This window comes from Capsaspora owczarzaki (genome assembly GCF_000151315.2).
Source record: "Capsaspora owczarzaki ATCC 30864 unplaced genomic scaffold supercont2.7, whole genome shotgun sequence".
NCBI classification, from domain to species: Eukaryota; class Filasterea; order Ministeriida; family Capsasporidae; genus Capsaspora; species Capsaspora owczarzaki.
The window spans coordinates 1,061,340-1,086,560 of NW_011887298.1; the positions used below are offsets into that span (position 1 = coordinate 1,061,340).

At 54.2% G+C, this 25,221-nt stretch overlaps 8 protein-coding genes across 8 annotated transcripts; 5 read left to right on the forward strand and 3 right to left on the reverse strand.

Annotated features, from left to right (window-relative positions):
• Positions 1 to 26: 26 nt before the first annotated feature.
• Positions 27 to 6,495, forward strand: CAOG_04818 (hypothetical protein). The gene is made up of 9 exons (XM_004347519.2): positions 27 to 58; positions 332 to 754; positions 868 to 1,008; positions 1,135 to 3,954; positions 4,071 to 4,698; positions 4,784 to 4,860; positions 4,975 to 5,143; positions 5,240 to 5,360; positions 5,473 to 6,495. The coding sequence occupies exons 1-9, from the start codon at positions 44 to 46 to the stop codon at positions 6,371 to 6,373; spliced, it is 5,295 nt and encodes a 1,764-aa protein (XP_004347569.1). The 5' UTR covers positions 27 to 43; the 3' UTR covers positions 6,374 to 6,495.
• Positions 6,496 to 6,680: 185 nt separating this feature from the next.
• On the reverse strand, positions 6,681 to 9,164 carry CAOG_04819 (ATP-binding cassette sub-family E member 1). The gene is made up of 3 exons (XM_004347520.2): positions 7,513 to 9,164; positions 7,259 to 7,381; positions 6,681 to 7,140 (listed from the first exon to the last, which is right to left on the reverse strand). Exons 1-3 carry the CDS (start codon positions 9,093 to 9,095, stop codon positions 6,981 to 6,983), a joined length of 1,866 nt encoding a protein of 621 aa, XP_004347570.2. The 5' UTR covers positions 9,096 to 9,164; the 3' UTR covers positions 6,681 to 6,980.
• A 746-nt stretch (positions 9,165 to 9,910) lies between these two features.
• CAOG_04820 (hypothetical protein) lies at positions 9,911 to 11,009 on the forward strand. The gene is made up of 2 exons (XM_004347521.2): positions 9,911 to 10,400; positions 10,600 to 11,009. The coding sequence occupies exons 1-2, from the start codon at positions 9,948 to 9,950 to the stop codon at positions 10,894 to 10,896; spliced, it is 750 nt and encodes a 249-aa protein (XP_004347571.1). The 5' UTR covers positions 9,911 to 9,947; the 3' UTR covers positions 10,897 to 11,009.
• Positions 11,010 to 11,031: 22 nt separating this feature from the next.
• Positions 11,032 to 14,026, forward strand: CAOG_04821 (WD-repeat protein; the record flags this gene model as incomplete). The annotated part of the gene is made up of 8 exons (XM_004347522.2): positions 11,032 to 11,249; positions 11,463 to 11,701; positions 11,939 to 12,892; positions 12,997 to 13,144; positions 13,239 to 13,404; positions 13,493 to 13,594; positions 13,693 to 13,808; positions 13,893 to 14,026. The coding sequence occupies 8 exons, from the start codon at positions 11,032 to 11,034 to the stop codon at positions 13,963 to 13,965; spliced, it is 2,016 nt and encodes a 671-aa protein (XP_004347572.1). The 3' UTR covers positions 13,966 to 14,026.
• On the reverse strand, positions 13,970 to 15,688 carry CAOG_04822 (MT-A70 family protein). The gene is made up of 4 exons (XM_004347523.2): positions 15,625 to 15,688; positions 14,729 to 15,490; positions 14,223 to 14,601; positions 13,970 to 14,125 (listed from the first exon to the last, which is right to left on the reverse strand). Exons 2-4 carry the CDS (start codon positions 15,227 to 15,229, stop codon positions 14,052 to 14,054), a joined length of 954 nt encoding a protein of 317 aa, XP_004347573.2. The 5' UTR covers positions 15,230 to 15,490; positions 15,625 to 15,688; the 3' UTR covers positions 13,970 to 14,051.
• A 233-nt stretch (positions 15,689 to 15,921) lies between these two features.
• On the forward strand, positions 15,922 to 19,487 carry CAOG_08824 (hypothetical protein). Its single transcript, XM_011272162.1, has 9 exons — positions 15,922 to 16,332; positions 16,566 to 16,642; positions 16,728 to 16,871; positions 16,956 to 17,079; positions 17,170 to 17,398; positions 17,475 to 17,870; positions 17,972 to 18,052; positions 18,139 to 18,559; positions 18,649 to 19,487. Exons 1-9 carry the CDS (start codon positions 15,975 to 15,977, stop codon positions 19,390 to 19,392), a joined length of 2,574 nt encoding a protein of 857 aa, XP_011270464.1. The 5' UTR covers positions 15,922 to 15,974; the 3' UTR covers positions 19,393 to 19,487.
• CAOG_08825 (hypothetical protein) lies at positions 19,427 to 21,919 on the forward strand. The gene is made up of 11 exons (XM_011272163.1): positions 19,427 to 19,617; positions 19,764 to 19,822; positions 20,015 to 20,079; positions 20,188 to 20,220; positions 20,296 to 20,362; positions 20,443 to 20,584; positions 20,674 to 20,847; positions 20,929 to 21,064; positions 21,164 to 21,241; positions 21,329 to 21,562; positions 21,654 to 21,919. The coding sequence occupies exons 1-11, from the start codon at positions 19,529 to 19,531 to the stop codon at positions 21,813 to 21,815; spliced, it is 1,239 nt and encodes a 412-aa protein (XP_011270465.1). The 5' UTR covers positions 19,427 to 19,528; the 3' UTR covers positions 21,816 to 21,919.
• CAOG_04825 (mannosidase) lies at positions 21,817 to 25,147 on the reverse strand. The gene is made up of 3 exons (XM_004347526.2): positions 22,802 to 25,147; positions 22,573 to 22,695; positions 21,817 to 22,481 (listed from the first exon to the last, which is right to left on the reverse strand). The coding sequence occupies exons 1-3, from the start codon at positions 25,107 to 25,109 to the stop codon at positions 21,928 to 21,930; spliced, it is 2,985 nt and encodes a 994-aa protein (XP_004347576.1). The 5' UTR covers positions 25,110 to 25,147; the 3' UTR covers positions 21,817 to 21,927.
• Between the last annotated feature and the right edge of the window lie 74 nt (positions 25,148 to 25,221).

The window sequence follows — 25,221 nt, forward strand, 5'->3', positions numbered from 1 at the left end:
TGCTTCCATTTCCAGTCTTCTTATTCTTTTGTGTTTGTGTGCGATGAGCGACCAGCAGGTGAGCCAGGACACCCGAGCACTTTGAATCCCCCCCCCTTCAAAAGAACCATCGCAGCGACGCCGATCTCGAAGCAACAGAACAGAGCGAGATCGGCAGAGCAATGCAAAGTGGGGGATCAGACAGCAGAGAATGCAAATCCCAGCCAAAAAAAAAAAAAAAAAAAAAAAAAAAAAAAAAAAAAAAAAGCTGCATTGCTTGCTGATCTTCCAAAGCTGATTCCACTCACTCTTTGTTGCAAACACTGTTGAAACACCCTGACGACTCACACAGACGACGAAGGGCGTCGCTGCTGCCCAGGCCGGAGCACCGCTGGGACCGCGCGGGTTTCTGTTCAAGCAAGGCGAGATCAACCGCGGCTGGAAGCGAAGGTACTTTGCAATGGGCCAGTTTGACCGCCTGTGCTACTTTCGCTCTGGTCCAGCGTCGTCATCAGCGACGACCAGCAGCACTAGTAGCAGTAGTGGTAGTAGCAGTAGTAGTAGTAGTAGTGCTACTACGACTGGCGGTGGATTGAGTGCTGGTGCTGCGGGTGCCGCCGTCACTGAGGTCGCTGCAGACGTCATTGGCCATGTCGCGCTGCTCGACGCTCAGTCCATCCACTCGGCAATCCCGCCACATCCGCCAAAGAAGCACATGGTCAATTGTGCATTCGACATCCAGACATCCACTCGCACCTGGCACTTCATCACAGAGGTAAAAACGAACAGCGCAGCCATTTTGGCATTGTTCAGGAAGAAGGAATTTGCTCACTCAGGGCGACTCATCGCTGGCTCTCGTCTGGCTCTGCTCATCGTTGGTGTGTACAGACGAGCGAGGAGGTAGACCGCTGGGTCAAGGAGCTGCAGGCCGTTCGTGCTTACTGGCTCAAGCAGATCGAGCTGGGCAACGTTACCGCGGAAGAGTTGGGTGCCGAGCCGGCTGAGGAAGACAAGCCCGAGGTCCACAAGGTCTGTACCATGACTCTTTTGCTGTCACTCGAGTCTTGGCATTTGGAAGAGAGTTCGATGTTGGTGACAAAGGGGGGGGGAAAAAAAGTGGCTGACCGATCTCGTTTGTCCCCAAAAATTCTGCAGACTGGATTGCACCTGCCATTCCTCAAGAGCAAGAAGAAGCAAGCCGCGGCAGCTGCAGCTGCAGCTGCTACCGCCACGACTCCTACGCCCGCGAACGGCGGACACCCTACTTTATCGAAAACACCCTCGGGGCAGTTCACGGGCAGCTCGCCAGTTTCGTCCGAGCCAACGTCGATCAGTTCGTCGCCGCCTGGGGACGGATTGGTCCACAGTTCTGACTCCATCTCGAGTACAGGTGCCATCATTGTCAAAATTCACTTGCTGGGCGCGGGCGAGTTCCGAACCATGCCCATCACCTCGACCAGCACGGCCGAGCAGCTGGCGAGCAAGCTTGCGAGCAAGCTCCATGTCGGTTCTGATCAGCGCGAGCAATACTCGCTTGTCGCTGTTCCAGCGAGCGCTTCTGGCGAAAGCACCGTGTCCGTTCACAACCCGCCCGAGCCGCTTTCGTGCGAAACGAGTGCTCAAACATTGGTGCTGGACGAAGATGACAACATCTCCTCGCTCAAGACCAATGGTTTCAAGCTCTACTATCTGGATCGCATGAAATGTGTAGTGCAGCCGATCGGCATGCCCGATGGGTCGTTCGTCTCCCTTCCACTGACGTACGAGATGACTGCCGCTGAAATTTGCGGCTTGCCTGTCCTCGCGGCTCGCTTTGCACAAATCTATGCTGTGCTATCCTCTGCAACAGACGCAACTACTCCTTCGATTGGGCTGTTCTTGCGCACCGTCGACGAAAGCGGCGCTGTCTCGCAGCAGCTGTTTTCTCAGTACGACAAGCCGCTCGAAACTCTGTTTGAATCGCCCGACAGTGATGCGATTCCTGTTGCCAAATCGCAGGGAGAAGGCACGTCTGTTGCACTGTACTTGCTGAACAAGACTGCGCACGAAACGGTGCACAGTGCGACGCCGGCTGCAGGTCGCGACAGCATCGGAGACGAGCTCTTCCTCCGACCAGGCCTTCGAAACTCTGTTTTCGTGCGACCCGACGCCGACGATGAAGATGACTACCTCGAGAAGGACGAGGCCGCGGCGATCGAGCGCGATGCTGCTTTGGGCTTGTTTTCCAAACATGCCGTTGATGAAGCCGAAGCCTCTGCAGCGCCAGCGGCAGTCTCTGCAGATGTGCATCAAGACGATTCCAGCTCCGAAGAGCAGCATGTCGAAACACATTTGGAAATTCCTGCGACAACGCTTCCGCAAGTTGATTCAACTGTGCCGTCTGCGACTGAGAGCTCGGTCGTTTCAGTCACCTCACCCGGTTTGCCAAGCAACGAGGCTGCTGCTGCTGCTGCTGTTGTAACTGCCAAAGTGACGTCGCGTCCAGGGAGCGCGGGCGCATCACAATCTACCTCCAACTCCAGCACACCTTCGAGTTTGAACGCATCAAGTCAGCTTTCTTCGGCCGCGAACGCCGAGCCTGTAGACGAGCTTCCTCCGAAAGGCAGTGTGCGGGATGCGCTCAAAGTATTTGGAGGCTCAGGCTCGTCTTCTACTCCCTCGCCTGCAGGCCAAGGCAAGAAGAAGGGCGCTGCCAAGAACGCAGCCGCGGCTGCCGCCCCAGCGAAGGCGAAAGCCTCCTCCCCACCAGTGGAGCCTGCGGCGGAACCGGCTGCTTCCTTGGCCACTTCAGCGCCGCCATCCACGGAGAATGTTGCGACGCCTTCTTCTTCGTCGGCCCCAGCTGTTGCTGAGAACGTTGCGACGGTTTCTTCATCCACCCCGTCAGCCGGCGCTGCCGACACAACCGCTGCACCCAACAAGCAACCTGCGACCAGTGCGGCCGCCTCCTCGTCCACTCCAACCAAAGGCGCTGCAGGAAAGTCGAAAAAGCAACAAAAGCAGCAACAAAAGCAGCACGCTGCATCCGAACCAGCACCCGAACAACCAAAATCTGAGGTTCCGACCTCGACCTCCACCGCTACGCCTGTCAAGCCAACGGTTGCGCAGCAGAATGGCGAGAAGGCAGCTCCCTTGGTCGCAGAGTCGCAGTCATCTCATGCCAACCGTGCCTCACCGCTCCCGTCTGCTGACTCGGACAGCATGCGACCGCGTGCAGGAACCATCCAGTCCGCCTTGTACTTTGACCCCGCCGCCAAGGTGCCGCGTCAACAAACACTCGATTCCCGCAGCAGCGATTTTGGAGTGCAGATTTCAGACCAGCCCACCACTTACAACTCGACTGCAAGCGAGGCCCTCAAGGAGCAGGCTGTCTCTGGTCAGCTCGACGACGCAGACTTGGCCGTTGAGTTTGCGCGCCAGGCCAACACTTTCCAACGTGACGTTGATGGGGGCGTGAGCCGGCCAGACGACAGTGACATCTTTTCGAATGGCGATGCTGACACGGCACCCACCAACGACGAAGTTTTGGAAGATCTTGCGCTGAAGGCTGCGCAAGCCGACGAGCTTCAAGCGGCGGATGACTCTCCTGCCCCGGCTGTGGACCTGACCAGCCCCGTGCCCATGTTTGTTTCCAAGTCTCGCGCAACCGCTTCACTGATTAGCAGTGCTTCTTCCAGTCCGTCGCCGGCTCCAGGGGAAACCACAGTCTCGCCGTTCGCCAGTGAGACGACGCCCGTTTCGCATTCGCTGTCGAGGGCACCCTTGGAGGCGAAACGCGAGCCGTTCGTCATTCCATCCCCATCCGTTCTCAAGATTGTGCTGTTGCAGTCTTCTTCGGCCGCCTCCACAGCGACCAACGCTGCAATGGACACAATCTCTCTCTCTGGCACGGTGCTGCACAACACTGCGGGAGTTTGGCGAATTGTCCTGGATGCCCAGTCATCTGGGCGAGTGGAGCCTGTTTCCGCGAGCGAGGTTTGTAGTTGTGTTCGCTCGTTTTTTTGTTTAATGCTTGTTGTGTGCATTGGCCCCAAGCGACTCATCGTTTTTTGATTTTTGATTTTCTGTTATTCTTGGTTGCAACTTTGCAGCTCGGTCATATTGAAAGCTTCACACTTCCCGGAGGAGTGCGAGCGATTTTCCACCACACCAGCAAACGCTGGCAAGTCATTCCAGTGATTTCGATGGACGATGAACCACATGCGCTGAGCAGTGGCATTGTGCGCGGGACTGTCGAGGAACCCGCAGCTGCGCCGGAAGCACCAGCGGCGCCGGCGCCTGCAGAGCCTCAATTGGCCAAGCTGGACATTGCACGCGCCCAGGCCCATCGCAACGCCGTCCCTGGTGCCCCGTTCATGATTGCCACCAAGAGCAGCTCGACGGTTGCTCCGGTTGCGGAGACGGAGCATTCGAGCTCCACCGCGACGACCGACTCCTTGGCTGATTCGGTTGTTCTCAGCAGCAGCGTGTCTCTGCCTACTCGCCCGCAGCCTGGCCCGGCGGCGGCGGCAGGAGCAGCTGCGTCAATCCACGCACTGGGTCCTCCGCAGCCCTTTGCATCCTTGGCGACCAAGCAACCGTCTCTCAAGTCCCTTTCTGCGACTTCGACCACGCAGCGCGCGCCAGCGCCTTCGCAAGACCTGCATCACCCCATGTCCTATGCGTTTGCCGACGAATCTGGTCGCGGAGTGACTCGCGACGAGTTGCTTGAGCTTCAGAGTACGTCCATACCGTTATCTGGTCCAAAAAGTTTTGTTGAGATCAGTCGCTTACTTTTTTTTGTGAAATGCCATGCGTTTGACAGATCACACCATCAAACTACACACTGTTGTCGGGAGCATTGTTCGGCTGTTTTCCCAGAATGCGCTCGAATCGAACGAGGTACGGAGTTGTTCAAGCTGCACGTTTTGAAGTCGTGTGTGCGCTTTTGATCTCCTACTGACCAACGCGCTTTCATCCTCTCTTCACCTCTGCTCTGACATCAAATCGTTACAGAGTGACGCTGCAGATGACACCAAAAACCCGGCCATGGGTAGTCTGGTCCGTGGGTCGCTTTGTTCTGCGCTCGCCGGGTTCCTGCTGCATGGCCTCAAGCAGTACAGAGGTTTCATGATGAGTCGGCTGGACTTGTGGCAAGTGGTTGAAGCCTCCACCGTCTCACAAAGTATGACAGCTTGCGATCCCAGTGTTGATAGTTCTTGCGGGTTGGACTCGAGCTTAATTTTTTTTGTGCACGCCCTTTTCTCTCTAACGTTCACAGCATCGCCCAACAATCCGGTGCAGCGCCAAACCCATCGCATCGTTTCCTTCCTGAATGGCCACGCATTGATGGCAAAGGACTCGAGCATGAAGTACCGATCTTTTGTCTGCGCGCTGCTCAAGTATGTCTGTTTTTTTTTTTTGTGATGCATTTGTTTGCTTGGTAGCTCAACTCACCCATGAACCCAAATCTTACCCCAACCCTCCACCCCCGCACGCGCGCACCTCCCACAGTGATTCCTTGCTCGAGTCATGGCTGCTGCAGTTGCATTGCAGCGACGACATTTTGCCAAAGTTCTACGAGCCAAACGCCCTGCTTCGGTCTGCCTCGCGCGCGCAAATGAAGGAGCTCGCCACCACAGTGCATCCGCTGACAGCGGTTCGCTTCAAGCTGCATCTGCAGTTTGAGGTTCGACAGCAAGCCGTTCCGTCCTCCCCGGCGCACGTTCAACCGTCCCACCAACCGCTTGTGCAAGATGCCGCTTCCGACTCTTCCTCGTCCAGCTCTCTTGCCTCACGCTCGCTGACCAGTCAGGGCTCTGTCAACATTGACATGTCCAGCTCGCATCCCGAAGTCATGCCTGCGATGGCCAGCAGTGCCATGGTGAATGTCGAGGCCGGCGATGCTACGCATGCGCTCCAGCGCACGCTTGCAGGTCGCTCACACTCGAGTTTTGCGCAGCCCGAGTCTCCGGCTCCCCGCAGCACCCAGTCGTCCAGCAGCAGCCCATTCAGCTTGTTCCGCCAGCAGTCTTCTGGATTTGGTTCCGGGTTTTTGCGCGGCACTCTCGAGTCGGTGCGTGCAAAGGTGGTTGAAAACGTCAATTCGCTGCTCGGCGAGGTTGGAATTGAGGCCGCCGATGCCCCGCCCCGACCGCGGCCTGCCGTGCCTGAAGATGACTATGATGACAATTCCGCCGTTGACGGACTGACCTCGGTGTCTGCTGCGGCTGTTCGCCCAGGAATGCGAGTGATTGCCCTCTCGCACTTTGTCGCGCATGACATGGAGCAGCTTGCATTCTGCAAAGGCGACGAAATGGTCGTTTCCGACCGTGTTGACGACCGCTGGGCGCTGTGCACGCTCAATTCCATCACCGGGTTGGTTCCCTTGTCGTTGATTGCGCAGCTGGATTGATCGACTCGACCGCGAGCCCCTCGCAAACGACACCACAAATTGTCGACACGTATTGTCACTGAACAGAGCGAAATTGTCAAATCATTTAATGGCGAAAATATCACGAAATCAAATTTTTTCCACCCGGCATCTATGAATACAGTGGTGAGAACAAGAAGGAAGGAAAACGAGGAGGAGGAGGAGGAGGAGGAGGAGGAGGAGGAGGAGGAGGAGGAGAGTAGACGCAAGCATGCAAATGACGACTCGACCGCGAGCCCCTCGCAAACGACACCACAAATTGTCGACACGTATTGTCACTGAACAGAGCGAAATTGTCAAATCATTTAATGGCGAAAATATCACGAAATCAAATTTTTTCCACCCGGCATCTATGAATACAGTGGTGAGAACAAGAAGGAAGGAAAACGAGGAGGAGGAGGAGGAGGAGGAGGAGGAGGAGGAGGAGGAGGAGGAGAGTAGACGCAAGCATGCAAATGACCACTCAAGTCTGTCCAACCAAAAGAACAGCCTTGAAGCAGTGTGAAAGTGGCAGTTCTCAAACGAGAACAGAAACTAGCTCGCCGAGCCTGCGTCACGGATTAACCAAGAAAATGCCTTCAGACCGGACTTAGTCTTCCAAGAAGAAGAAGTTGCCGGCAGTCTTTTGCTCGCGATCCTTGACAGAGTCAAGCTTGTTGATGCGCGGGCGGAAGTTGGTCGGATCACGACGGAAGGTAATGTCGAGCGACTTGAGGAAGGAGTTCATCCCGTTAAGCAGAGATTGAGGACTGTGGCCCAAAAAAAAAAAAACACGAAAGCGCATGAAAAAGTGAGTGATTTTAGCTCAACTTGCCTGCTGGCAACAACAAGCGAGTCTCTCTTCGCAAAAACCAAGTGTGAACATACGTGTTGGCGCGAGTAGCAACAGATGGCTGGCCGTCAAAGACAATAACGCGATCAGCCATGTAAGTGGCCATGATGAAATCGTGCTCGACAATGAAACCAGTCTTCTTGGCGTGCAAAATAAATCTGCAGTGAAGCAAGGATGAGGAGGCGGAAAAATACACAATCCAAAGCGTGAGCGATTTTTGTTTAAAAAACCCCCCAAACCAGGAATCTCACAACACCAGTTTACAAAAACAACAAACCCCTCCACTTACCGCTTAATGACCTTGGCGGTGATGATACGCTGCTCGGAATCGAGGTAGGCAGAGGGCTCGTCAATGAGGTAGATATCGGCAGGGGTGCCGAGGCAGAGGGTGATGGCGACGCGTTGGAGCTCACCACCAGAGAGGTTGACAACCTCCTGGTCCATGAGCGACTCGAGCTCGAGTGGCTTGAGGACGTCAGTGTTGAACTGAGGGTGGATGGATGCCTCGCGAATCTTCTTGTGGAGCAGCTGGCGGACCGAGCCGGTGAACTTGGGCGCAATCTTTTGGGGCTTGTAGCTGACGTTGAGGGCGGGGACTTGCTCCTCAGTGTCGGCTTGCAAGAGACCGGCAAGCATGCGAATGAAGGTGGTCTTGCCCGTGCCGTTCTCGCCGAGCATGACGAGAATTTCGGAATCTGAAAAGTCACCCGCCTCCACTTGGAGCGAGAAGTCGCCCAAGGTCTTCTTCATCTTGGGGTATTGGAAGCGGCTGAAGCGCTTGATCGACTCCTCCTTGTCGGCAGTCTCAAACATCTTGAAGGTGAGCGCAGACTCGCGGAATCGCAGGTTTTCAGTGGGGATGACACCGTCGAGGAAAATGTTGATGCCTTCACGGACCGAGAAGGGCATGGTGACGACACCGTAGGCACCGGGGACGCCGTAGAGAACGCAGATAAAGTCCGAAAGGTAATCGAGGACGGACAAATCGTGCTCGACAACGATAATGTAGTTCTTGGCGGTGATGAGGTGACGAATCATCCGGGCGGCGTTGAGACGCTGCTTGACATCGAGGTAGGACGAAGGCTCGTCAAACATGTAGACGTCGGCGTTCTGCACGGCGACGACACCAATGGCAAAGCGCTGGAGCTCACCACCAGAGAGGTCTTCAATGTTGCGCTCGGTGAGGTTGGTCAGATCCAACATGGGCTTGACAACGTCCTGGTTTTTGCGATCGTCCTTCTTGTCCAGAATCTCCTGCACCTTGCCTTGAACAGCCTTGGGCAGGTTGTCGACGTACTGGGGCTTGATGATGGCCTTGAGGTTGTCCTCGAGAATCTTTTGAAAGTAGTTCTGGAGCTCAGAGCCGCGGAAGCGGGTGAGAATGTCAGCCCAGTCCGGCGGGTTTTCAAAGCGACCGAGGTTGGGCTTCTGCTTGCCCGCAAGAATCTTGAGTGCGGTCGACTTGCCGATACCGTTCTTGCCGACAAGACCGAGGACCTGGCCAGCGCGCGGCGTGGGCAGGCGATGCAGCTTGAACGAGTTGGCAGAGTAACGGTGGGTCGTTTCCTTCGAGAGGTTGGACGGCAGGTTGATAATGCTGATGGCCTCGAACGGGCACTTCTTGACGCAGATGCCGCAACCAATGCACAGCTCTTCTGAAATGTACGAAATCTTGTCGGTCGGCGCGACTTCAATGCACAGCTTGCCCATGCGGACGACCGGGCACGACTTTTTGCACTCTTGCCGGCACTTTTTCGGCTTGCACTTGTCCGAGGACACGATGGCGATACGCGTAAGTCGTTCGTCGTCCGACATTTGTGCGTGTGTGTGTGTCTGTTGTAGGAATGGCGGTGAGAGTATGTTGCATTGCATTGAACGAGGTCCATTGTTGCTCAATAGCACAGCACGATCAAAGTGCAAAAGGGAAGGGGAAGGGCTGAATTTCGTGTTCTTGCGCTCTTGTGTGCGTGTGGCTGATCATCAGATCGAGTCATCGACTCAGGAGAGAGACAGCCATCGAGCGATAGAGAGTGAGTGAGTGAGAGTTGAGGGGAAAGAGGAACGAGATCTTTTTTTTTTTTTTTTTTTGGGTTTTGGTTTTGATTGCTGGTCGCTTTGGTTTCAGCAAGTCCCTGCCGCCCCCCGACCCCAATCGACTGCACTTGCACCAAGCAGCAAGCAAGTCAAAGACGCCAGCCCCCACCGCCTTGAGCAGTGCGGTTGTGCGACGAGCGTGAAGGCCGGCTCAAAATCGCGCGGGAGACAAAGCACATGGCGCCTGCGTCCTCTTCACTTCCCGCTTTGCCCCCCCCCCGCTTTCGCTCCTTTCTGCTTGTGCCGCTGACCGAGCATCCCACAAACAGACCAGCGCAATGTTAAGTGTGTGTGTGTGTGACTGAATGCTGAAGTGTGTCTGACTTTTGAGCGGCACACAAAAAGCTCAACGTTCAACATTTCTGTTTCAATGCAAAATGCAGCGCATCTTTTTTTTTTTTTTTTTTTTTTTCCTTACAATAAAAGAACAATGAACGAGGAGTTTTTTTTATTTTTTTATGTTTTGGTTTTATTTTTTTCCAATGAATTTTGCTTTGTTGATACCAAAGCATTCGATTTTTTCTGAGACATTGTCAAGTTTTGTTTTAATGAAAAAAGCTTCCTTGGTTCAAATTTGGAAAAGCCAGTCGTCAGAATTGCTCAGATTTTTGTGATTTGATCGTGGCACCAATGTCTGAGACTGGAACGACCACTACGACTCCTACGACGACTGCTATTACTACCACTACTACTACTACCATCACTACTACTGCTAGCAATGCAAGCGAGTGGTCGCCACAGGCCGTCGGGATTGCAGCCGGCGTCGCGTTTACAGTGGGCTTTGTCGGGCGCCTCGTCGTCGTGACACGCAAGCAGAGCCGCCAGCTCAAGGAGCAGATGCGCACAGCGCACGAACAAGTTGCCCAGACGCGGCTGCGGCCAGCCCAGGCGTATCAGACCGCCGCGAGGACGCCGTCGTCGCGCACGTCGCACGTGCCGCTGCGAGACATGCTCTCGCTGTCATCGCACCCAACGTCACCTTCCGCATTCGCTGCCAAGGCGCTCATCTTTGGGACTGTGCTTTGCGGCACGGTCGCAGGCATTTCCGTGTTTGCCGTTGCGAAATCAATGGGCGTTTCATCGGTGAGTTTTGTTGTTGAACGATCGAGGTTTACAAATCGTTGTTGGTTGACCTCTGATCCTCTCCAATGAGGGTTTTCACGAAGTGCTTGCTTGATGTCCTTGTGTTGTGGGCGAAGCGAGTGCATGCATCACTGCGTGACCAGGAGCTAAATCTCGTTTTGGTTCTTTGATTTGGTTTTACTTGTCCGCCGAATGACAGATGGAAGAGTTTGCCCACCGAATGCGCGTCATCGTACCGGAATACTCTGCCTCGATTTCCTCCAGTATTCGCGGACTGGGACTGGCATCCACGCGAAACCAGCCGTCCGACGATGCCAACGCTGCAAAACCCGCTGCATCGCACGAAGCAACACCCACCACCACCGCCAAAGTCGCCCTTCCTCCATCATCTATCCCTCAAGAAGACGAAACATTTGAGCAACGGATGCGGCGGATTTTTGGCCGACGAGCAGCCGAACCAGCGTCTTCACCGTCGAGTCCGAGTTCTGCTTCTTAGTTTTGAGCCTTCATATCATTTTTCTCGCCCTTTGTAAAATAATCCCCATTCTGTATCATTTTGTTCAACTCATTGCTCTTTTCTTTTGTACTAGTGAAGTGGTTTCAAGCTCAGTCGTTGATCCCTTCGCAGAGGATGAGTGCTGCTGATTCTCCATTGGCGTCTCCATTGCCGCGAACGAGCTCCCTCTCGAGCAGCAGCGCCAACGCGCAACACCAGAGCACCAGCCGTAGCGTGACGCCTGCCACTCCAATCGCACCCAACAGCAGCAGTGGGACTGGCAGCGGCAGCAATAGCAGCAATGGCGGTGAAGCAGCAGCCACCGGCCAGTATCCCACTCGCATTGGCCTGAGGTGCGTTCAAGTGCTCTTACAGGCTTGAGCGAGTGACGACGGTGGTGGTGATGGTGATGATAGTGGTGGTGGTGTTGTTGTTTTCGGAGTCGCACTGGTTTGAACAGGGAGCTGCATCCGTCTTTGACTGGCGTTGCATTGCCAAAACTCACGTCGTCCCCGTCGTCCCATCATCGGTCACTCTCGGCCAACACAAAAAATCAACATTCACAGCGAGGAAGCATTCAAGAACGTTGTTCATGGCGGATCGCGGCCCAAAACCATTCAAGTGAGCCCGGACATCTTCAAAGACTCGTCACTGAGGAACGATCTCGTTCGGTTGATCATTCAGTATCTCCAGGACGAAGGCTACTCCATATCGCAAATGGTCCTGCAAGATGAAGCCAATACGAAACTGAACGAGCAACGTGCGGATCAGTCGCATGTCAAGCGCATGCGCAAGGCAATTCTAGGTAAGATTGTGATAAATTTGACCATGGTTTCAGTGCTACACTTCCGAGTCAGACAGCTCTCTCTCTCTATCTCTCTCTCTCTCTCTATATATATATATATATCTTGATGGTTCAAAAGAAGAGAGCCTCGCGTTGGCTCGGACTTGAAATGCGAGCGTGCGCACAAGGCATCAACTTCAACTGCAAACAACAGCTCCTCACTCGATTGTTTTGTGTTTCTCCTCGCTTGATCTGCAGACGGAGACTGGCCAGAAGTCGAAAAGCTCTGCACCCGCGGCATCTTTAGCGGACATAGCAGCTTTCTACATGCCATTTACCGCCAGCAGTTCCTCGAGATGGTCGAGCGATCCGAGTACCAGAATGCCTTTTCGTTTCTAACCAAGCGACTCAAGCCGTTGGAGCACGTCAACCCGGACGAGTTCAAGGACATGTGCTACGTGCTCACTGCCAAGTCAGTGCAGGATGCACCTTCGTTTTCGACTTGGGAGGGCAGCGCTGCGCGGCGAAAGCTCGTCAAGCACTTCCAAACGCTCTTGGACTATGAAGTCACGAGTAGCAGTCTCGTGCAAGTGCCGCCGACGCGCTTGCTCGAGCTCTTGCGTCAGGCCATTGCGTACCAGATTGAGTTTAGTCGATACCACCCCAAGGTGATTCCGAAAATCGAAACCCTGATGCAGGATTACACATCGTTCGTCCTTCCAAACGCCTGTCGAACAACGCTCAAAGGCCACACTGACAGCGTCAAGTGCGTCGACTGGTGCGGCGACGAAGGCTTGCGCATTGTCTCGGGGTCGAGTGACAACACGGTGCGCTTGTGGTGGACGGAAACGGGCCAGTGCTTGGGCGTGCTGCGTGGGCACTTGGGCCGTGTGTGGGATGTGTGTGCCTCCCGGGACGGCAACATGGTTGCAAGTGCGTCCGCGGACGGCACTGTTCGCATCTGGAATGTCTCGCACGAAGACTTGCACTTGCCAGTTGCAGCATCCGCTTCTAGCGCTGCCTTGTCGGCTGCGGGGTCGCAACATCTGACAGGCACCTCGCCCGTCCCTGCGCCTGCAATCGATGTGGCTCCGTATGTTGACCCGTCTTCGCTGCACGAGCGAGACCCGGAGGTCGTTCAAACGTTCAATCTCTGCCGTTCCGTGTTGTCTGGTACTGGTGGTGATTTGTACTCGGTCAAGATCCATCCGGGTGAGTCGTTTGAACAGCATATTGAACGGCTCCTGACAAGTACTTTTAATAAGGGTGCGTTGTGACTTATGTTTGTTGATGGGATTTTTTTTTTTTTTTTTTAGGCGGCAATCACGTTGCTTTCGGTGGCTACGATAAGGTTGTGCACCTGTACGACCTCCGCAGCAGCACTAGTGCCAAGACGTTTGTTGGCCACGAACTGTCCGTTTCGTGCGTCTCCTTCAACAGCTATGGCAATCTCGTGATTTCTGGGTAAGAAGCACAGAAGGAATTCTTCATGACTTCGCTGGTGTTAGTACGGGTGGCGTGATGTTGACTCTTTTGTTGTTTGATTGCTGTTCTGCAGATCCAAGGACCGCACCGTTCGATTCTGGGATATCGGCAGCGGGCTGTGTGTTCATACCTTTTCTGGCGGATTGGGCGAGGTGACGTCTGTCGAATCCAGCTCCAGTGGCTCTCAGCTCGTCGTTGCTTTCAAAGACAACTCCAATCGGCTCTTTGATTTGCGCATGGTAACCGAGTCGTTTCGTGTGAAGTGCATTCTGAATGGGATTTATGCTCACATTGTCTTGCTGTGCCGTTTTCTTTGTTCTTTTCCAGATGCGGCCTGTTCGGCGCTTCCGTGGACACCAGAACACGTCCAAGAGCTTTATTCGAGCCGGCTTTGGTCCAACCCAGGATTTGATAGCGAGCGGTTCCGAGGTTTGTGGGCGTTTTTGCTGTTACACGAGTTGCTCCGATGGTTTTGACCTTAACGTTGCTTTTGCAACATCTTGCTTTTATCCCTTTGACTTGAGCAGGAAGGCAGCATTCACATCTGGGACCTAAAGAGTGGCAATGTGCTTCAGCGATTGGAGGGACATTCTGGAGTTGTGTATAGCGCACGCTGGAACGCGCGACAGTCGCTGATTGCCAGGTACGATGATTTTTGATGCAATGGCATGTTGACTGATGCGAGGTTTTAGTCTCATTCGTTCAACGTCCTGTTTGGTTTTGGCAGTTGCTCTGACGATTATACCGTGAAAACCTGGTGGTATGACGACACGCGACCAGTGTTCATTGACAATAACTGAAACGTTGATGATATTGTACAATAGTGCAGATTCGAACAAATCCAAATGTTAAAAATTCCAGATTGCTGCAAGATGAATTACTCCAATCATAATTCATTCCCGATCGTCACCCAATAGTTGCGCAGGTTGTTTCTTCGTCCAAATATCTCCAAGTATTTGCCTACGATTGGAAACCAAAAAACAATAAAAAACATGGGGTTTGAATGAGTTGAAGCAAAACACCGCCACGCACAACGGAAGCGCCAAACGAGACATACCATTTGGAACGAGCGCTTCGACCAGCTCGTACATTTCGTCGGGTTTCTGGGAATTACCACGTCGTTCGGAGAATATCACGTCAGACGCCACGTTGCCAACACATCCCGGTGGTGGATCCCCTTTGAGCCCGATGAGGCAGGTTTCTTTGGCGTGCTGCAGGTAAAACCCATGACACTTGGCAAGGCGTCGGTTGACTGTAAACTTGACCCAATCAATAGAATCAACAAATCGATATCCCCAGCGCTTTAGCATGTCAAACGCCTTGGCGTAACGGTTGTTGATGACCCAAACAAAGACAAAACCGCCATTTCGCTGTAGCGACGCGATGGGAATGTCTTCGATGGCTGCGTCGGGCAGCTGGTTGTATGTGAGTGCAATCTAATAGAGATGGGGACAGTAGGAGATGGGGACAGTAATAGAGGGGTCAGTAAATATGGGAAATAGATGCAAAAAGAGCAACTGCCACAAATTTCTCGCTCGCCCAGCCCAAACGTGTTCTACTCACACCGCGCGTTGGAGCATTGCTTGCGAGTTGCCATGGAGGGTCCATCATGATAACGTCAAACTGGCAATGGGCAGCGAGTGACGCCCAATCGAATTCGAGGACGTTGGCTTTGATTGGCACGCAGTGCGGCGGAGGTTCAAAATCGACCTCAATCGCATCGGCCTCATCGGCTTCTGGGTCATCTTCCACAGCGGCTGCTGTTGGCACTCCCCGCCCGATTGGCGAAAAAGAGCCATTCGTCGATTCCAACAATCGGCGTGAATGAGCGACAACATCGGGGGGTGACGTGGTAGTCCCGGCACGTGTGATACCAGTCAACGAGTCGCCAGAAATGCTAGACGGAATCGCCATCGAACCATGAGTCGTGTTCAAGGGATTGGAGGCGGTAGCGGTGATTGCGACTGGATTGACGATCGCGATTGGAACGCCCAGCTCAATGGCACTGACGTCCGTGGCGGGGCCTGTGACACTCGACGCATTTTCTCCTAGTAGTTCTTCCATCGAGTTGCTCGACGAGTACGCACCCGTGGCAGCAGGTCCTCGTGCAGGATCGGTTTTGGCGGGAATGAGCGCCAACGCGTCGCTTGCGATTTCTCCAGCTCTGTCCAACCCAGCCACCGCACATATTGGTGGTGCAGATGAGGACGACGACGACGATGACGATGACGGCTTGGTTGCATGCGGGCTGATCACGGGCTGCTGCTGCAGAAGGTCTTGCTGCAGCTGGATGGCATTCTCGAGCTCTTCCACTTCGCGTTCAAGCTGCACCCGGATCCGTGTCAAGCAAACAAAGTGAGTCACAAATGCAAGACAATACTATCTTGACAAACAAGGCGCGATTCACACGGCCGCGCCACCTGCAATGGTCAAGAGCGAGAAATGGCGGGAAAACTTGCCTTTGCGATTCGAGCTCGGACATCCTCGGCCGTGCGCACGAGAAAGTGCCGCGACTGTCTCCGCTTCATGCAGTGTTCGTGTTAACGAAGGATGGGGAGGTGTTACGGCGCTGGATGGATGACGGCGGGGAATGAGCGACTCTTTGAAACAAGATGACTGGGTTTTGGCGGGAATCAGTTTTTGCTTGGAATTGCAGCACTGTCAGCCATTTGTGTCGTTTGGCCCATCTTTACCATTGAACGTCGTTGTTATTCATTCTATCAATGAGTGTCACTCTTTTTTTTTTCTTTGTTTCAGTGGTGTCATTCAACGTAGAAGCCATTCGCATTGGAGGCGCCATTGAAGCGACATGAGCGGACTTCCTCAGGATCCGCTTGGCGAGAGCGATCGCGATAGAGGCCAATGGAGTCAAGCGCAAGCAAGGTCACAGTCATCCAGTAGCCATCGGGTGCAGCAGCAACCGCAGCAGCAGCAACCGCAGCAGCAGCAGCAGCAGTATCAGCCGCAGCAGGGCAATGGGAGTCGCGCGGGACTTGGCCACCCTTCCGCTGCTCCGGGTCGCGCTTCCGCTACTTCCAGCGCCGTGGTGATGGACACGAGCCATGGGAGTGCTTTCGGCGCTGGGTCGGGTGGCAACAACAGCCGCGCAGTACCCTCCGCCGTCACCAGAATGCCTGTTGGCTGGCTTTTGTATTTTCCCAACGAAGGTAGGGGAGGAGCTGACGAGGGGCGGCTGGGCGAACACTGGTGTGCTTTTCAGATTGAACTGAGCTTGGAGACCTGTGCGAGTCCAGTCACGAGCTCTGGGACGGTGCTGTGTTGTGTGGAGAACGAGGAGAAGGAGATTGCCTGCAACTTCATTGTTTCAGATTTTTGGCGGGAAAACACAACTGTCTGTTTCACTTTGGTGCCGACTGGCGTTCATTTTTCTGTTGGTCAGATTTCGAGCCGGCACATCCATTTATTCGTCCGTTTGTAGCATTTCGTCAATTTTTCAAGAGTCGCCGGTTGCCTCGGGTAGGTCGAGTTCCGTTCTGTCTCTCTCGCAATCGGCGCGCAGGCTTCACGTTCCAACTCACTCTGCAATCTGATTCACGCGCAGGATCGTATCGAGGCCCGCAAAGCAATGACAATCGATGCGAACGAGCTTGTCTCGGCTTGTTTGGTTGATTTGCCAAACCTTGCCACAGACTTGCGCGAGCAACCGTCACTCACTCTGGCCACCCTCAGTCTCGCCCTCTACGAGGTACAGTTTCGCTTTGAGCCATGCACAACTCAGTTCAGCGCGATGGTTTTCTGCCAGGCTCATGTGCAAATCTCGTGGCTGCAGGTCATGTACGGCGAGGTGGACCAGGACGTGCACCTTCACGCTGTTGGCAATCGAGTCTTTGCGCGTGTTGTGAATGTCGAGCCCGTCTCGGCAATTCGATCCCTTCTCAAGTCCAACGCCGTTGGTATGTCAAAGACCCAACAAAAGCAACAATTTCAATGTGAAAGCTTGCAGCACACAATTCCTCATTTGGTCTATTGTTCTTGTTGCACAGGGCGATTGGTATCCCTCCGAGGAACGGTCGTGCGAGTTGGAAACATCAAACCCCAGGTCGTGCGTCTGGCCTTCACCTGCAGCAAGTGCGACGGCACCACGGTCATTGCACTCGCGGATGGGCGCTACGCCGTTCCGTCACGTTGCACAACACCGCAGTGTCGCGGTAGTTCATTTGTCCCCCGGCGCAGTGATCCAGACACGATCATGGTGGACTGGCAAACTATTCGGTAAGGATTGTGCTTTCTTATTTGTGCAAACGGTACGCGGCCAGCATTTGACTTGTTCTGCGCGTTTGGTGCCCAGAGTGCAAGAAATTCTCGATGATGGTGACCGCGAGGCCGGTCGGATTCCTCCGACGATCGAATGCGAACTGAGCTCCGATTTGGTGGATGCGTGCGTTCCAGGAGACGTTGTGACCGTGGTCGGCGAAGTCAAAATGACCAGCGTGGATACCGGGCGCGGCAAGCGGCAGTTCATGTTCTCGCGCTATGTCGAGGCCAACTCGGTGTGTAGCACCAAGAATAACAATGGCGCGCTCGACCTACTCGAGTTCTCGTTGAAAGAACTGTACGCCATTCAGCAAATCCAAGCTCATGAGCACTTGTTTCATCTTCTCGTGAACTCGCTCAGCCCGGGCATCTATGGTCATGAACTCGTCAAAGCCGGCCTGCTCTTGTCACTGTTCGGTGGATGTCAACGGTACGGCGAGCTTTCAGGTGAAACGCCGTTCTGGTTGACGAATCTCATTCAATATTTTTACTTGGTGCTCGGCGTTTGGACTCTGCTGAACGAATGAGCAGATTCACGAATGATCGCAATCGCATCCCAGTACGAGGAGATCCACACATTCTCGTTGTGGGTGATCCAGGTCTGGGCAAGAGGTATGCAACTTGTGTGAATCCAAAATCTGCAGCTTGCTTCCGAACACCACCTCACTTCTCATGCCGCTCAATCTACGCCTCCTTAGTCAAATGCTTCAAGCAGTGAACGCCATTGTGCCTCGAGGGGTGTACGTCTGCGGAAATACCACCACAACATCCGGACTCACTGTCACGTTGTTGCGCGACGGTGCGTCGGGAGACTATGCTCTGGAAGCTGGCGCGCTTGTGCTGAGCGACCAAGGCTGCTGTTGCATTGACGAATTTGACAAAATGAGCTCAGAGCACCAGGCCTTGCTTGAGGCGATGGAACAACAGAGCGTCAGCATTGCCAAGGCTGGCATCGTTTGCACTCTGCCCGCGCGCGCGTCCATCATTGCGGCTGCCAATCCAGTCGGCGGGCACTACAATAAGGCAAAGACAGTGGCTGAAAACTTGCGAATGGGCAGCGCGCTTTTATCGCGGTTTGACCTGGTATTTATTCTGCTGGACAAGCCGGACATTGAAATGGTACGTTCTTCCATCCTGAGTTTTCGCCTTTTTTAGTTTTGCTCGCTCTGCTCGTCGGTGCTCATTTTTTTGATCTCCTTGATGTTCAGGACCGACTGCTGTCCGAGCACGTCATGGCACTGCATTCAAGCTCAAACGATGCAGCTCTACGCGCTCGGCAGCTCCAGTTGGCAAGGAAGCTTGCCGTTCCAGGGTTTGTTGCGTCTCCATCAAACTCGCAACTCGCTGGAAGCCAGCCCACTCAACCGCTCGTTGAGCGGTTGCGAATCGCCGCTGTGCCAGACTTTGACCCCATTCCTCCACCTCTGCTGCGCAAGTATGTTGGATACGCGCGCAAGTACGTGCACCCGAAACTGACCAATGAAGCGGCGTCCGTCATTCAGGAGTTCTACCTCGCTCTGCGGAAGAAGCACCACAGTCTCGACTCGACCCCAATCACGACGCGACAACTCGAGTCCATCATTCGCCTCAGCGAGGCCCGTGCGAGGATGGAGCTGCGCGAGATTGTCACGGCGGACGACGCCCGAGACGTCATTGAGATTATGCGATTCAGCATGATTGACACGAATTCAGACGAGGTCGGGAATCTCGACTTTGCGCGCTCCCAGAACGGCTCTGGAATGAGTCGCAAGGCGCAGGGAAAGCGGTTTATCGCCGAGCTCCGTCGCATCTCCGAGGAAACGTTCAACACGCTCTTCTCGATGCAGCAACTTCGCGAGACGGCCAACCTCCTGTGCATCCGAGTCGAGAGCTTTCCCGATTTTATTCAAGCGCTCAACAATGAGAATTATCTGCTCAAGAAGAGCAACGGCATTTACCAGCTTCAAATATGAAGCAGCTTGGTGTTGAGCATTGGTTGTGAATTACTGTAGATCTACTGGACAAGCGTTTTTACTTCCAAAGTTACTCCATTTGCGATGCGATTCGTTATGATTCAGTCTTGATTTTGCCATTTGTTCATTTTTCAACATGGAGCGTCAGCAAGTCGTGGAGCTGTTGCTGCAGTTTCTGAACGAGAACGGATTTGTGCGCACGCAGGCTGCCCTCGAGGCTGAAAGGTCAGTTGGTCCTCACTTTGAGCCTTGGGCTGCTGATTCACTCGGCGTGCAACATCAGTTTCTGTGCACTCGTGCGCAATCGAGTTTGGTGGTGGTGGTGGTAGCGAGGGACTGAGGCTGGTAGGGTGACTGACCTGCATTGACAGTCGCCTCCGCTTTGAGCCCGATCAAGTCAAGGTCGCAAGCCAGCTCCAAGTCATTCTGGGTAAACGCCTGCTGTTGTACTTGCTTGGCTGTTGGGTTGAGTTGGGTTGCTGTAGTGGGACGAACTCGCTCCAAGAGACCATTCGGGAGTTTCCCACTATACTGCTCGTTCTTCCCCGCCCTCCCCCTCCCGGAGTCGTTCAATCTGCTGACCTAGAAAAGTGACTCACATTGAATTTCCTCCCCCCCCCAGACTTGTACGAAGCGACGCATGGTGACCCGAGCAAGAAGCCTCGCAAGATGGACATTTCCGATTTGGTGAGTTGACTGCTCGCAAACTCAGACCTGTGCTGCCATTGTTGGTCAAAAGCCGTCACTGTACTCACATCGTGCTCTGGTAAAACCATCGCAATTTGAACATGACAGCTGGTTCAGCCAACGGCAACCATTCCAACTCAGGTGAGTTGTCCTCTCTGAAGATTGTTGCGATGTGTTCAACTGCGAAACCAACGTGTGCTCTCGGTTGTTGAACAGAACGTCTTTACTGTCCAAGACTTGCACACGGGCCCAGTGCTTGCAGCTCGACTCCGCGACGATATGAGTAAGTGAGGACTGTTTTATCCTTTTTTGACTGACAACGGCGCTCAATTGTCAACCACAATCTTGGTTTCCCTTTGCTAGAGTTGTTCACCGGATCTTCCGACAAAACCGCGGCTCTGGCGCAGTTCTCAGACTTGGACGACGAGTATCGGTGGTACCGGGACAACACGCTCACACACCACTCTGGCGCTGTTCTCGCGGTCGAGTTCCACCCTCTTCTCAAGCAAGTGACCCTCCCCCCCCCTTGTGCTATTGTCACTTGACGCGGGGAAGCCCTTTCCTGACTGTTCTTTGTCTTGCAACCTCTTATAGGAACATCGCCCTGACCTCGTCCATGGATCGATCACATCAAATTGTGGATATCGAGACTGGCGATGTCCTTCAAACCTTCGCCGACCACACCAAATTCGTGGTGCGCGTGCAGTGGTCGCCAAACGGAGAATATTTCGCAACAGCGTCATACGACCACCATGTTGGTTTGTATCGGTACGTTCCTCGAACCATGGGCTGCTTGGCTGCTGCAGGGCTCACACTGTGTTTGTCGACTTTATTCTTTCTCTCGCATAGCCGTGTGCAAAAAGTCTCCAAGCCCGTCGAGGATGATGATGACAGCGACGCAGAAGAGGAACCAGCGCCTTTCAAGTTTGAGCGCGTCGGCCACTTCCTCTTTGAGGGCTATGCCGAAGCACTCTGCTTCTCACCGGTATGTCAAGTTGTTTCACATAATGGCTCTGAAAGTTTTCTTGAGCCAGCATTATTGACGACATTTGACTTTGGGTGGTGTTTCGCTCACTTTGAGCAGGAAGGCGACGAGCTCTGCATGGCCGCTCGAAACGACTGTTTCCTGCATTTTGTTGAGCTGACCAGCGGCAATTACGAGGTGAGGGTTCAAGCTCAGGTCTCTTGCACAGGGAAAATAGTGCCGAAACACCTCACCGATGAACTAACTGATTCCCTTGGAAAACAGCGGTCCAAGATGAACATGAACGCGCTGGGCGACACGCACGTCAGCTTCACCGCCTTGGACGTGTCTTACTCGCCGTTTGGCAAAAAGTACCTTCTTGTCTGCACAGACAAAAACCGACTGATTTTGTATGCTCGGGAGACGGGCGAGCAGCTGCGCCACTTTTACGGCACCAACAATGACGAGTGGAGCACACCTCGCCACTGCTGGCATCCGTCCGGACAGTACATTTTTGCTGTAAGGGGTTGGCATTATCGTTCTCGTTGGAGGGTTTCTCTTCTGTTGTGCGTTCATTTGTTTAACCCGCTCGTCTCTACCCCGTTTGTAGACCTCGCAAGACCGATGCATCTACATTTGGGAAATGTGCTCTCAAAAGCTGGTTGGCAAACTCACCGGACACACGGAGAATATTCGCGACCTGTCTTTCAACGACAAGCACAAAATTCTTGTTTCGACTGGTTTCGACAAGGTCGTTCGTTTTTGGAAGTAACCCCACCAACGTCGTCCCGTGTATGGATTGTCACAACAACAAAAGCAATGTATTTTTTCATCCGCTCAAACAACAGTTTTGCAGTGGACGGTCTATTGAAGGAAGTGCAGTTCTAGTACGTGTCACGCAGTGATCGCACATGCAGCGAGTTTGAGAAGGCGGAAAGATCCAAGGGGGTCGTCGATGTAAAGGTCAAGACCGCCACTTCACTAGGCAGGAGCGTAAAGCCATTGTCGGAAAAGTACCCAGCGTCGACAATGGTGGTCTCAATGAAGACAAACAGGGCGACCGTTGATGCGCTGAGACGAACCTCAGCCACCGTGCTGTTCACCAGACTCACAGAGGTGATGGTAATAGTGGGCTGGGGCAAGGTGACTTGCGAGAATTCAGCCAAGAAGGCGTGCGCAGTCACGTTGAGGCCGCTGTTGGTCTCGCCCAGCATTCGCACAAAGCAGCTCGTGATGGTGCAGCCGCTCTTCTTGAGCAAGTTCGAGACAGCATCGGCGTAGATTTCAACACTGCCGAGCGCTCCCACCGAAAAGCTCACAGACGAGCTGGAGTCCAAGGCGCCGGTCGAGTATGCACGAAGTTCGAGCACGACGGATCCCGACTCTGCCGTCAGCAGATCGCTAGTGACGTGAACATGCAGGCTGTTTGACGCGTCCACTGATCATAGCAAGCCGATTCAACACAAGTGAGTCAAAAAGCGCAAAACTCTCATGCTCCAAAAAAAAAAACCATCGCTGCCTTGTTGTACCATAGCTGGAAACCATGAATGGTGCGAAAAACCTCTTGGCATGGTAATGAAGCATCTTCCAGCGACCCGACCACTCGATCGATGACCAGGTGGGTCCTTGCCAGATATCATTCAGCTGCCAATCTATCCACGTCGAGGAAAAGTTGCACAAAGAAGTGACAGAATGAGCTCAAATGAAGCAGACCTCCAAAATCAGTTTCATCAACGAAATCTCCCCATAAACACTTACACAAAACACCCATGGTGTGCGCATCCTCGCCCTTCAAGCGACGCCAGTTTGAAATGGCAGTCTCATAGCAAAGCGACTGCTGGATTTGAGTAAGATAGCACCATTGCTCGAAATGCTCTTGCTGCGTGGCCTGATCGCTGGTCGCATTCGGGGTCGGCGTGCGGAAGTGGCGCTTGAGTTGAGCAACGAGCTGGTCGGTACCCTGGGGATGGCGCTGACGGAACTGCATCAGCGCGGAATCGTAGCTCCAATCCTCGCTTGTGGTGACTGCAAGCCATGTCTGGAATGAAGGGAAGCTCTGGAAGCCAAACTCGGAGACAAAGCGTGCCTGAGGGTAAATGGCAACGCTCTGACAATCGTCGGCATAGTCGTAAAAGTGCACATCGCCATAGGCCGTGCCGCCGACATCACCCCAGCGCTTCACATAAGGAGATTCGGACAGCAAGCCCTTCGATGGCGACGAGTCGACAAACGGGCGGTTGGGATCGGCCTTCAAGACAGCAGTGCGGACGACGTCGGCAAAGAGTTGCCAATAGTCGACCGAGTACACTTGCGGTGCGACATTCGGCACGTCGTACCAGTTGAGCGCAGCTTCGACCTCGTTGTTGCCGCCCCAAATGATAATTGAGGGGTGAGTAGACAGGCGCTGGACTTGCTGCTGGACCTCGACAGTGACGAGAGACGTAAAGATGGCACTGCGCGGATACAGGGCGCAGGCAAACATGAGCTCCTGCCAAACGAGCAGGCCCTTCTGGTCGCACAGGTCGTAGAAAATTTCGGGCTGGTAAATGCCGCCGCCCCAGACGCGGACCATGTTCATGTTTGCGGCAACGGCACTTTGCAGGAGATGGTTGATCTTGGCAGGCGTGACGCGGGTGTGGAAGGCATCTGCAGGAATCCAATTGGCGCCCTTGGCGTAAATGGCCAGACCGTTGATGACAAAGTAGAACGACAGGCCGGTTTGGTTGGCAAGCGGCTCTTCGACGAGCTGGACCGAGCGAACGCCAATCGAACGGGAGCGCGCATAGTATGGCATCTCGTGCAGGGGAGAAGCATTCGTCACGCTGCCATCGCTCGAGGTGTCTTCGGGACGAAGCGGTCGAGCAACCAGCGCGTCAATATCGGCAGGATCGGCCTTCAACGGGTACAGAGTGAGGGTGATGTTGTACAGGTGCTGCGCACCATAGCCCACGGGCCACCACAAGATGGGCGAGGCAATGTTCACGGTTGTCTCGACGTTGTTGACGCCATGGTCGAGGAAAATGGGCACCGTCGTTGCCGTGACTTGGTCGATGGCGACGTAGAGCACGGCCGCAACCTTGTCTGCAGCCGACAGCAATGTCGCTGAAATGATGAGCGTCACTGGCGATGCCGCAAGACGACGTGCTTCAGCAAGCGAGGCATCGTGATCCGACTCGCTATTGCCCGGAAACACGCCTTGCTCGTCCTGCTCTTGTTGTTGTTGAGCACCGTTCGCGTCGAAACCAGCGTACGCCTGCTCAGCATGCGATCGGCTGCCATCGTGCGCAGGGGACCGGTGCGGTGGCCGTGCGCCTGCCTGGAAGAGCTGCGACACGCCGAACGCGTCAATCAGACAATCTGAGAAGCCTTGCAAGTAGATTCCGCCATTGATGCCCGGCGGAGCGAACGCGGGACCCCAGTCCCAGCCAAAGTCGGACTGGGCCTTGCGGATGAAGTTTGCGTGCGGGAAGCTGCCAAGCTGGCCGCTGTCTGGCACGACATACGGGTACGCCTGGGACTGCTGGGAGGCGTAGTTGACTGCGGACGAAATGGCAATCTTGATCTGGTTGGACCCGAGCACAAAGACGCCGCGGTCGACCGCAATGCCGTGGCGCAAGTGCTGCGACTGGACGGACGCAATGGTCTTGCCGTTGATCATGATCGAGGCGACCGTGTCGACGCCCTCGAGGGTCAGCCAGTACTGCTTCTCCTGCAGCGTGACGGCGGTCATTGCGAACGATTTCGAGTACGTCCAAGTGTCCATCGCAATCCAGCGGTACGCAGCCTCGTTGAAGCGATAGTACGGGTCGCTAATCACCTTGGCCACGTCCTGCAGATCGACGTGCACATTGCCGGGCACAGACGCGCCGCTGAAGGTGACGTTCGCGCCGTTCGAAAGCGTCCAATCTCGCCCGTTCAAGCGAACTTCCGTGTACGCGAGCACACCACCACCACCACCACGGCCACCGACGGCACACAGGGCGAGCACAGCCACCGTCGCAACAGCCAGCAAGCGCAGCAGCCGCGCACGACGCACTCGACAATCCGGTTGGTTGAAACGTATCATCAAAAGCACAACTTGGAAGTTGGAAAAAAAAAAAAAAACGAACACAAAAAAAAGCAACTGAGCCAAGCAAGAGTACAGTACTCCATTCATTGAATCTGCGACTTGTCATTGA

Coding starts and splice junctions, on each gene's coding strand:
- CAOG_08825 (XM_011272163.1), top strand. CDS start 19,529: ATGGAGCGTCAGCAAGTCGTGGAGCTGTTGCTGCAGTTTCTGAACGAG. Junction 19,823..20,014: donor CCAGCTCCAAGTCATTCTGG/GTAAACGCCTGC, acceptor TCCCCCCCCCAG/ACTTGTACGAAGCGACGCAT. Junction 21,563..21,653: donor CCGGACAGTACATTTTTGCT/GTAAGGGGTTGG, acceptor CCCCGTTTGTAG/ACCTCGCAAGACCGATGCAT.
- CAOG_08824 (XM_011272162.1), top strand. CDS start 15,975: ATGAGCGGACTTCCTCAGGATCCGCTTGGCGAGAGCGATCGCGATAGA. Junction 16,643..16,727: donor AGAGTCGCCGGTTGCCTCGG/GTAGGTCGAGTT, acceptor ATTCACGCGCAG/GATCGTATCGAGGCCCGCAA. Junction 17,080..17,169: donor TCTCAAGTCCAACGCCGTTG/GTATGTCAAAGA, acceptor CTTGTTGCACAG/GGCGATTGGTATCCCTCCGA.
- CAOG_04820 (XM_004347521.2), top strand. CDS start 9,948: ATGTCTGAGACTGGAACGACCACTACGACTCCTACGACGACTGCTATT. Junction 10,401..10,599: donor AATCAATGGGCGTTTCATCG/GTGAGTTTTGTT, acceptor GCCGAATGACAG/ATGGAAGAGTTTGCCCACCG.
- CAOG_04818 (XM_004347519.2), top strand. Junction 1,009..1,134: donor ACAAGCCCGAGGTCCACAAG/GTCTGTACCATG, acceptor AAAATTCTGCAG/ACTGGATTGCACCTGCCATT. Junction 3,955..4,070: donor AGCCTGTTTCCGCGAGCGAG/GTTTGTAGTTGT, acceptor GCAACTTTGCAG/CTCGGTCATATTGAAAGCTT.
- CAOG_04822 (XM_004347523.2), bottom strand. CDS start 15,229: ATGGAAGAACTACTAGGAGAAAATGCGTCGAGTGTCACAGGCCCCGCC. Junction 14,602..14,728: donor GCAATGCTCCAACGCGCGGT/GTGAGTAGAACA, acceptor CATCTCTATTAG/ATTGCACTCACATACAACCA. Junction 14,126..14,222: donor CGAAGCGCTCGTTCCAAATG/GTATGTCTCGTT, acceptor TTCCAATCGTAG/GCAAATACTTGGAGATATTT.
- CAOG_04819 (XM_004347520.2), bottom strand. CDS start 9,095: ATGCAATGCAACATACTCTCACCGCCATTCCTACAACAGACACACACA. Junction 7,382..7,512: donor ACCGCCAAGGTCATTAAGCG/GTAAGTGGAGGG, acceptor GCTTCACTGCAG/ATTTATTTTGCACGCCAAGA. Junction 7,141..7,258: donor GTTGCTACTCGCGCCAACAC/GTATGTTCACAC, acceptor TTTGGGCCACAG/TCCTCAATCTCTGCTTAACG.
- CAOG_04825 (XM_004347526.2), bottom strand. CDS start 25,109: ATGATACGTTTCAACCAACCGGATTGTCGAGTGCGTCGTGCGCGGCTG. Junction 22,696..22,801: donor GCACACCATGGGTGTTTTGT/GTAAGTGTTTAT, acceptor CGACGTGGATAG/ATTGGCAGCTGAATGATATC. Junction 22,482..22,572: donor ATTCATGGTTTCCAGCTATG/GTACAACAAGGC, acceptor TGCTATGATCAG/TGGACGCGTCAAACAGCCTG.